The sequence below is a fragment of the Thermobia domestica genome, chromosome 9, assembly GCF_964235325.1.
Source record: "Thermobia domestica chromosome 9, izTheDome1.hap1.1, whole genome shotgun sequence".
NCBI lineage: Eukaryota > Metazoa > Arthropoda > Insecta > Zygentoma > Lepismatidae > Thermobia > Thermobia domestica.
Window position 1 is genome coordinate 85,839,440 of NC_137462.1, and position 10,629 is coordinate 85,850,068.

Here is a 10,629-nt window from a genome sequence, read left to right on the forward strand (position 1 = left end):
TATTATTATTATTTTCAAGGTCTGGTATACAAGAATTTACGAATAATACAATTTCACTTTTATGAATTATTCATAGTTTCTGATATCATAATACAAAACCGTAACTGAAGAAAATAATTTAAATTAAAATACCTTTCGTTTCATTTGTCCTTGAATCTATAAGCATAGCAAAGTAAATGTGATTATGGTCCTTCCGGTTTACCTTCAGCGTAAAATTAATAAAATATTTTAGAAATGCACGTATATTTTTATTTATGGTTTTAAAAATGCATTACAATATCTTGTTTTCTATTTACAAGGATTGAATTACATTTTGTTGAATATTTCTAGCGCTTGTCCAGAACTTAACCGTAAACTTTAGTTACAACTGGAACTACAGGTACCTTGGCTACAACAGCAGGTGCAGGATGGGCACTGGCTCCAATTCGGCTTACGACAGCGTTAAATCCGTTAATGTCGTCGGCAGCATAATCGACAACTCGGAGAGTGCCATCAGGTTCAACCAGACTGTAACGTCCTCTTACAACATCACCATCACGAGATTCCTGTTGGCTTTTGTGGTCTCCAGTTGATGCATCGCTCACTCCGTATGCGAAAGCATAGCGAGGATAAGCCTGAAAATAGAAAATATCGGTTCTAATAATATTTCGCATTTAGATAAAGTATAATGTTAACTAAAAAGTGGTCTATTTATAATTTCTTCATGAAATGTAATTGATGCCAGCTCAGATAAGACTTTGAAAATTAGATATAATTTAAGCAAAATACATTAATGATTTAGTATGGTATTTAGGTATTCCTAATACTCAAAAATTTATTGATTAGGTCCAGTTTCACACGTGCATTTCCTGCAAGCAAAATACTATAAGATAAGGAAAAGTTAGCGTTTTAACATATGCAGATGAGTGTAAAATGGATGCGACTGAATCAGAAAATAAAATGCAGTTCTAAATAAGTATTCTTTATGTACGGTGTAACAGGTGAGTTAAAAGAGCTAGGGATGCGCACGAGACGAGTCGAGACAGGATTTTCCTTACAAAATTCGAGTCGAGACGACTCTTCCAATAGAGAAATATACATTTTTCGAGTCGAGAATCACTTTTAGAGCACATTTCGAGAGGAGATAGCCACAAATCTTGTCTCGTGCGCATCCCTAAAAAGAAAAATGAAATCTTTGAGCTTTACGTCCCACGGTTATGCCGGTGAGGCTAAAGGAGACGGTGATGATGAGTAATGAATGAAATGGTGGAATGAAGAAAGTGGGAGGAAACGGGAGAACCCCGAGAAAACCCACGCACACGGTGTTTGTCCACCACAAAGTTCACTTGGCGGGGGCTGGGATCGAACCCGGGACCCCAAGCACCCGAGGTGAACGCTCTACCACTGAGCCACCGTGGCCCCTATCCCTAAAAAGAGCTGTACAACAGCCTGGATATAACAAGACTAATGAGGATCAATCGTGTTGAGTGGCCGGGTTAAGTCGTCAGAATGGACGCTAATAGAGAGCTCTTGAAGCCCTCGGTTCGGTTGGAAGAAGGCAGAGGCATAGTAGAAGGTATACGGAGGTATACGCTGTACTCCCGATGCCTTTTGCTTCAAACCATTACGTAGTCTACTTTTGTTTCATTTATTTTCGTTTATTTATTTAATCAAATCATGACTCCAGTGATAAAGTGACTGGATCATTTTCTTTTGTATTCTATTCGTAGTCGCTGTTCAAGTATATCGATCATGCGAAAAACTCGTTTTTTTTTCTTGACTACTACGCAATCACAAAAAAGAGAGGGTGAGAAAGAAACAAATGAAAGATTACGTCAGGTTTCCTTGTTTCAGACTAGATTTTGAGTTTTAGCGTTCCTTTCAGCAGCGAAGCTAAATGAGATGTGGACTTGTAGCTTAATTGAACCCGGGTGTTCCACACCGAAAGCGCGTATGCAAATCACTCAGCCACGAGGGAGCTCTGACTCTGTCCGTTTGTTTTGGACAGTGAACATCAGCACGAAAGCTTTGTTTAACTATAATACTCGTATTTCCACTCTACTCTCTGCTCCTTCTAACAGTGGGTTGGTGCGAGTGATTTATCTAAGGAACATCATCAATAAAGTAGCATAACATGCTTTTAGACTATAAAACAGTATCGCAGCCTTGAGCTATATTTTAATAAAATTATTACTACACGTATCCTATATTGCTCATTTTCTAAAAATGCATTCTTTATTGTCTTATATGTATTTTTTGCCAATCATAGATGTTCACAAAACAATGTATACCCTGTGAAAATTTTAGGACTACAGCACTGACATTAAATAAGCCAAAGAAGAGGTGGAAGGTTGGAATTCGGGAGGATCTACTGCGAATCAGCATATGGAACTACTGGGGAAAGAACCCTAATGATAATAATGAATTCTGTATACGTACGTATGAAAAATACATGAAAACGTTTTGGTATTAATCTGAATTATTTTACAACTGAACAAAAGTGGAGGTCGAAAGTGAAACCACTGAAGTGCAAAATGAATGATATGAAACAATTCTAAACAGTCCATGAGAATGCCTATTTAGGTGTAAACTCTATCAAAAATAATATATTCACAAATATTGACATTAAACCTTCGTTATTTAGCTTTTGGTGATAACTATGGCATTCGAATGTGAGTTTTAATATATCTATTACATAGCATCTTTGGCAATAAGTCAATGAGGTCTGTACGTTTCTAGCGAATATTATTTCAGAAAGCAAACTCTTAAAAACGGATATAATAGCATTCAACTTATAATTTCCACTGTGCTGTATCCTGCAACATTACTTATTAATTACCCTCTCCCTTTGGTGCATTGATACTGAATTCGATTCTCGGTGGGAGAACATTGGACGCATTATGGTAGTTCGAATTCCACTTTAAACTGTAGGATGACGTTTTAAACAAATTCGGTCTTGAAAAGGGACGCTTTATTTCAACAAATTATTAATATACTTTTCTTAAAAAAAAAAAAAAAAAAAAAAAAAAAAAAAAAAACCGGAAAGAAAGTTGGATAGTTTCTACGATAGCTATTACAAATTATACTGGTATCTATTGAGTTAAAAGAAGCCTAGCTGCAGTTGATAATATTAAAACCAGAACAGAAGCTAGCATAGTATAGGACTCATCGAGTTCTTCATAAAAGAAAGAAGCAATAATTAAAAACTCAGAGGTAATAGTGATTGAAAACAATGGTAGAAATTTGATGTAAAAAGGACTGTTAAAAATAACCCGCCAAGAACGGAGGCAGAACTGATAACCAGCTAATAATGAGGCAAAATGAATGAAGGACTAAGCATGACATAGAAGATATTCTTTTAGATTACCTAGAACTTAAAAATAAAGGAACTGCTAAATTCTGGAAATGATTTAAATAAAAATACTATTAATAGGAAACTGCTGAGAATCAATACACTACAATAAAATTTAGTCTTACATATTTTTTCAAAATAAATCAAACTTGAAATTGCAGAAAATTGTCACTGTTAGTATATTTTCTTATAATATGCATCCATTGACTTTAATTTGATCAACCCTCCGAAGAGGAATTGTAGGACAACTATGTATTTAATGAACTACCATGTTATAAGCAACTATTACTATAAGAATGAACGAACTTCAAATCGAGAGATTTAATACTTCTGTTACAACTTTCCTAAATAGAATTTATTTTGGTTTGCCTCTATGGCATATCACTTACGTAATAATCAGCAGCAGCAGCACGAGCTAAAGCAGCAGCGGCAACAGGAACTAAAGTACCTTGAGCAGGCGTGGCAGCGGCAACTGTAGCAGGAGCAACAACAGCTGCAGCAGGAGCAACGACAGCTGTAGCAGGAGCGCCAGCAGCTACTAATGCAGGAGTAGCTGCAGCTACAGTAGCTTGAGGAGCAGGATGAGCGCTGGTTCCAACTCGACTAACAACAGCGTTGAAACCGTTCACACTATCAGCAGCGTAGTTGACAACTCGAACGGTGCCATCAGGTTCCACTAAGCTGTATCTTCCCTTCACAACAGGCCCATCACGGACTTCCACTTGTTCCTTGTTGTCTCCGCTCAATACATCATTTACACCGTATGCAAATGCATATCGTGGGTAGGCCTGAGAAGGGGTCAAAGTTAAGAAGTTTCAAATTATAATAACACGACCTTAAAGTTTCTCAGTTGCACAAGTAAACAATCTGATTTTTAAACTCGAAATTTTGCACTTACAGAGGAATTAGCACTTAGTTTGAATTTCATGGTGGCGCAATGAGGTACAGTGTTAAAACCTAATTCAGTTTTGAACACTGCTGAGTGTACTAGATTTGTACTCATGTCTTCAATTTACTGTACAAAAAATTAAATATCACATTTGTTATTAATTTACATAAATCTAGAATAAGAAAGAAAGTTGTTACAAGTGGAATGAATCATTAAACTCAGTAAGACAAAAGTGAACGTAATGTTTTAGTGTGTGATTTTTATAAGTTTCACTTTCTTTCTTTTCAGTATTCCCTAGGTAACCCCAAATTATAACCAAATACGACAATAGAAAATTATAAATTTTATACCCTTTTACTATTAACTTATACGAAAAGCAAATCAGGTATTGTATTATGCACCTAACAGCAATATTTTTCTCAATATCCTACCTAGTTTTCTCTCATTTTATTCATATAATTACAAAACTGTCCCATTCTTTATCCGAAATTTTCTCATTATTTTTTCCTTTGCCTTGCAAATCTTATTCATGGCTCACAACGTATTTCAGGCACTACTTCAAGGTTTCCATTACATTTTTTTTTAATTAATAGTATTGTCCATGTTTCTGCACTGTACACTTGATATTTGATGAAAACAATAATTGGTTCTAACTTTTTGTTCAGAGATCTACAAGTTATTTTATTCATCAATTCAAATGCTTCGCCATTCGCAATTATAGTTTTTTCGTTAACACTTTATAATTTTGCTAATAATACTTCTTAACTTAAATAGAAAATTAATAGCTGGCTCTTGTTTTCTCCTCTTCGCCTTTTATAATTACCCCTTTGTCTGAACCATCACTGCTTTTCCGATTTCCGTTTCAAATTTCGTAATAAGATCAATATCGCCCATAAAACATATATATCCTCTATATAAACTTTAATTAAAACTTTAAGGTATAGAGAAAGTGAAATGAAATCTTTCAGTTTAACATCCCATGATTATGCTCTTTAGACTAAGGAAGATGGACAATTAAGATAAGTGAATGATGATGAGAGGATCGTAGAATTAAAATGTGGGACAAAACAATAGTATCCCGAGAAAATACACGAACACGATATTATCCACCACAAGCTTACTTGACTGGGATCGAACCAGGAACCCCGCGCACCAAACGTAGGGCATAAGTGTTCTGTCACTGTGCCTTCCAGTAAGATATAGAGAAAATGATATATCCACCCAACAAATAATTGATATAACTACAATGCTATCAACCAATCAAATGAATCTACAACAAATTACTTACATAACTTTCAGCAACAGGTGCAACAGCAGCAGCGACAGGAGCAGCAACAGCAGCGGGTGCAACAGCGGCAGCGACAGGAGCAGCAACAGCAGCGGGTGCAACAGCGGCAGCGACAGGAGCAGCAACAGCAGCGGGTGCAACAGCTGCAGCTACTGGAGCAACAGCAGCTGCGCTTGGTGCTGGATGGGCAGATGCACCACTTCTGCTTACGACAGCGTTGAAACCATTTACGCTATCGGCAGCATAATTCACAACTCGTAGAGTACCATCAGGTTCCACCAGACTATATTGTCCCCGTACAACATCACCATCTCGTGCTTCTACCTGGTTCTTGTTATCACCGGTCAAAGCATCACTGACTCCATAAGCGTAGGCATATCTAGGATAAGCCTGTAAGAAACCAACCGCAACTGATCAATTACATTTCTTCTACAGGTAGTGAGGATTTTAATGAGGAACATCAGTATCAGATGCTAGTTGTCAACTGTCGCTATCTAGTCTAATGGCTATTATATTCAAAAACAATTAAGGAGTACTATTTTAAAACAAAACAAAATTTGAAGTTAAAAATAGGGAGTCTAACTTAAGGAATAAATGAAAGATATAAAATCTCAAAAAATAAATGAATAAAAATAAAATAACAATCAAGCTATGAACGCACCAATAAATAAAACTAGAAACTTAAAAAACATAAGTTAAATATGAAGAGGAAACAGAAAGACACAGGAAATCACGAAAATAGAGAAAATAGAATAATTACAATTCATGAAATATCATCAGAAGGCACAAGAAGATAAAATACTTAAGATATCATTAATAAAGTTCATATAATACCAAATGCAAATATTCTTGCAGTAAAAATTAGCACATTCCTCAAAGCACGACTAAAATAATAGGCAATTCTAAAGATTTTCTGATGTCTGAATGTTCGGAACGACACAATCCATGAAGACGGTAAGCTCCGCGCAATAAGAAAAGAATAGTCTAGGGGTGATACGTAATAGCATTAATACTGTTATATCTAGGCCTACTACAAGAAAAATGCAGTGATGTTCCAAGGATTGGCTTAAAAGGGCCTTATTATTGGAAGCTTATTTTTGTTCGCCTCGTTCTATTTTGCTTACTCGTAAAGAAAAATAGCCAAATATATTGGAACAAGAGAGGAACTTACTCAGGATAAGATTTGCCAATGTAGCTACCGTGCTGCAGTCCGTTTTTCCGAATGCTGATATGCACGAGAACCAACGAGACATTTCTGTTATTGTAGCCGATGTAATCTAATTAAAATGTTTGCATGAAGGTATTCTTCCGCATAACATTTCTTCTTAGCCTATCTCATATTGGTTATATTTATGTTATGGTATACCAGCGGCGTACGCAATGGAGGGGTTTGAGCTTAACTTTCCTCTGAGCAGGATACTATGGAAAATACTTACTATATTAAGGTATATACTAACAGGCCCGTAGCCAGCTCGAAAATGTAGGGGGGGCCCGGTGGAAGTTAGGGGGGGCCCGATCCAAAAATATTAGTTCATCCCATATTATAGTTCATTTGCTAACCTACCGTGAAAATTTTAGAGAGGGCCAGTAAAAATTTAGGGGGGCTCGGCCCCCCTAGACCCCCCTGGATACGGGCCTGTATACTAATACAAAGCGACGCTTATCGTGAAGTGGTACTGAGAGGATTGTGTATTTGGACACCCCTTGATTAAATTCTGCACACACCACTACACTATACTCATATTTGCATTTGATATCACTTAAGATATTGCTCAACAGAACAAATAGGCCGGTATACAGTAACTTCCATCTGTTCAAACACTATTAACATAGTTTTAAAAGATTTAATATATTTGGGTCACGAGCGTCAATAAGGATCAATAATGTTAGTAATAATTACTTAAATCTGGAAAAAACATCATTATTTTCTCTATAGTTAGAAGTTTTCTTTGAAGTTAATAATATCTGTTTTTCTTTTTTAAAAAATGTTTAGCAAACATTGATATTTATACCTTAAAGAATTAGGCCTATATGGAATGACCAAATAAATTATCTCTACTTACATAATAATCAATTCCAGAAGCTGCAGAAGGAGCAGCAGCTGCAACGATAGGAGCAGCAGCCGCAGTGACGGGAGCAGCGCCGAGAACTGGTGCTGCTCCAGCTGCTACTGGGGCAACTCCAGCAACGTAGCTGCCAGGTGCAGCTGCAAGTATTGAGCCGGCGCTACCAAGATAGCCACTGGCAACACCTCCTGCAGACGTTGCTGCAATCAGAGCAGCAAAAGTAACCAGCACCTGTAACCAAATAGTATGATTAAAGAAATAAGTAAAAACAACGGTAGTTCGGATTTTATTTACTAAACTTAAAGTATCCTACGCAAATTAACAAAAAAAATCCACCTTGCTACTATCTTACAAAGTCAAAGAGTGTAACAAAGATTATATTTATATACCAATCAATAGATCTCACTCAGATTAACAAAGTAATGTGGGTGAGTGTTGCCCAACAGACAAGAAGTAACTTTCTAAATGACTTAAAAAAAAAAAAAAAGATTCTCAGTTTGACCTGTATGTATGTTTATATGTTTGTATGTTTGAAGGTATGTATGTTTCTACGCGATTATCTCGAGAATCATTGGCCATATTTCAATGCTGTTTTCACTAACCTAACAAGCTATTCCCAGGGAAGGTTCATACATATAAAAAACTGAAAAAAACTAATAATTAATTAATAATTTTTTAAAAGTCATAACAAATTGTGCAATATCTAATGAGAAAAAATATATCCTAAAATATACTGCAACCCGAAATTCAGTCAAGTAAGACGGGTTGCATACAACCAAGTATTAAAAACACTAGCCAACCAGCTTTATTCGAATGACTGAAGCTGATGATGGGTGTTGAGTTCATTGGCGATGTAATGACTGTTTACATGCCGGTCTTGCTCCGCTTTTGCCTGGATATCATGCACTTTCTCTGTGATTAAACTGCGAGAAGCATCTTGGAAATCGAAATATTGAAACTGAGAGCAACTGTTTTGCTGACTTTTGTGTCTATATTTCCTGTTTAAAGTACCTAAATATCAGCAATATTATGGCCATTAATAGAGGATTATATCTGGTTTTAAGAGTCGGACGTTTGTTCGCAGCCATGTAAGTTCGTCACAGACGACGATGAAAGAGTGAGAGAGAGAAGAGGCAGAGAGTTTCAAAAGTGGTGACAGAAAGGGATACATTCACGTATGCAAGTTTAGAATTGAAGAAACAAATGATGGGACAGCTTCTATATTCTTAGGAAATTTGTGATTTTGTGAAGCATAATAAGAATCATAGGTTCTCAGCAAAATCTGTAAACATCACACCCGCAGTTGTCGAATTAACTTGGAGAACTTCTTCTTCTTCTTCTTCTTCTTCTTTTTTTTTTTTGAAGTGTCAAATGATTGTACAGTTAGAGAAAGATCTTTATATATAGAAATTTAAAAAAAAAATAGCTTTCGGAGACGTATTTTGAACCAAGAATCTTTCGGTTATGAAGCCACGACGTTAACTACTCACCCACGGAGAGATGGTTACCTACTAAACCATTTTTCTAAAGTCATTCCAAGCCAAACAAATTAGTGCCTCATAAAATTTATAATAGATAACTTTAGATAATAAGTTTTTCAGCTTGGCATGACTTTAAAATTGTTTTTTATAGCTGCCAGTAACAAATTACTTTTAGCTTTCAAGCGCTTTATTATTATTATTATTATTATTATTATTATTATTATTATTATTATTATTATTATTATTATTATTATTATTATTATTATTATTATTATTATTATTATTATTATTATCGATTTTATTATTTTTTGCCTATTCGTACCATTTTAAAAGTTAGTTCATAAGCACCCCGGACAAAAAATTACGAAGTTGGAGCATTCGCTAGACCATGAGACAATAGGCCTGATATAGCAATATGCCTGTCGATACCGCAAATTAGGGTCTTGTATGATATTGTTGACACTGTCACGCTAGTACGATGTGTATACTGATGCGATATGCTTTCATTGCAGAGTGAACCATGGGCCGAAGGAAGGATGTGACCGAGTGGCAAAAAGGAGCCATTGTGTTTGGGCGTGCACATAGACATTCCCTGCAGGAGGTGGCTCAGTTTGTTTTCGTGTCCGAGTCCACGGTGAGTGCTGTCCATGCACAGTGGATGGCGTCGGGCAGCAAGCAATCCTCTCGGAGCAACTGTGGCCGAAAACCAATCATGGCCGAGCGCGACCGTCGACGTCTGGGGAGATTCGCGACCCCTCAACGGTTTCAAACCCGACAGGAACTGCTGCAGATGTACAATGCAGGACCTAGTCGTCCAGTGTTTCCGCGAACGCTGCCGCGAGAACTGCATGGTGTAGGCATATTCAGTCGCGTTGCCCGGATACGCCCCAGGCTGACTGTTACACAGAAGAAAAAGCACCTGGTATGGACGAAACAACACCGCCACTGGACTACTGAACAGTGGCGACCCATCATCTGGTCCGACGAGTCCCGGTTCTACCTCTATTCCAATGACGGCCGGGCCAGTGTGATGCGGCGGACCGGAGAAGCCTATAAAGCAGTGTGTGTGCAACGGGCTTGGGGTGGGGGCTGGTTGTGTCATGTTTTGGGGATGTATTTCCAGTGCTGCTGTGGGCCCCGTGACAGCTGCAGATTACGTGACTATTCTGGATAATGAGGTGGTACCATTCGTCCAGTTTCTGCAAGATGGCCTCATCCCCGAGCTGCAAATCCAAGATGACAACTGCACCGTTCACCGAGCCAGGATTGTGTAGGATTGGTTTGCTAAGAATCAGGTGGACATCCCACATCTTTCCTAGCCCGCAAATGAACCTGATCTCAACGTGATCGAGAAAATTTGGGACATGTTGGAACGAGCAGTGAAGAAGAGACAGCGACTTCCCCCCACGTTGGCCGCTCTAAGTGCCCAATTGTTCCAGGAATGGACCAAACTGGACGTGAATGTCTTCCGATCCCACATTGACAGTATGCCAAACAAAATCAAAGATGTTATCCGAGCCAGTGGGGATGTAACACTATATTGACCAATAAAGTACGTACTTCGTAATTTTCTG

General features: G+C 37.5%; 2 protein-coding genes across 2 annotated transcripts; both read right to left on the bottom strand.

The window, feature by feature from the left end:
• Positions 1–241: 241 nt before the first annotated feature.
• On the bottom strand, positions 242–4,146 carry LOC145660914 (uncharacterized; the record flags this gene model as incomplete). Its single annotated transcript, XM_081726348.1, has 2 exons — positions 242–614; positions 3,721–4,146. Coding segments are annotated over 2 exons (696 nt in total), but the record flags the coding sequence as incomplete, so codon positions are not given.
• A 1,344-nt stretch (positions 4,147–5,490) lies between these two features.
• On the bottom strand, positions 5,491–10,365 carry LOC145660915 (uncharacterized). The gene is made up of 3 exons (XM_081726350.1): positions 10,213–10,365; positions 7,572–7,805; positions 5,491–5,898 (listed from the first exon to the last, which is right to left on the bottom strand). The coding sequence occupies exons 1-3, from the start codon at positions 10,363–10,365 to the stop codon at positions 5,491–5,493; spliced, it is 795 nt and encodes a 264-aa protein (XP_081582476.1).
• Between the last annotated feature and the right edge of the window lie 264 nt (positions 10,366–10,629).

Bases quoted from the DNA above. Each gene is read 5' to 3' on its own strand.
- LOC145660915 (XM_081726350.1), bottom strand. From the start codon at position 10,365: ATGTGGGATGTCCACCTGATTCTTAGCAAACCAATCCTACACAATCCT. The intron at 7,806-10,212 runs GTAATCTGCAGC...ATTTGGTTACAG, and splicing joins TCATTATCCAGAATAGTCAC to GTGCTGGTTACTTTTGCTGC. The intron at 5,899-7,571 runs GTAAGTAGAGAT...GGTTTCTTACAG, and splicing joins CTTCTGGAATTGATTATTAT to GCTTATCCTAGATATGCCTA.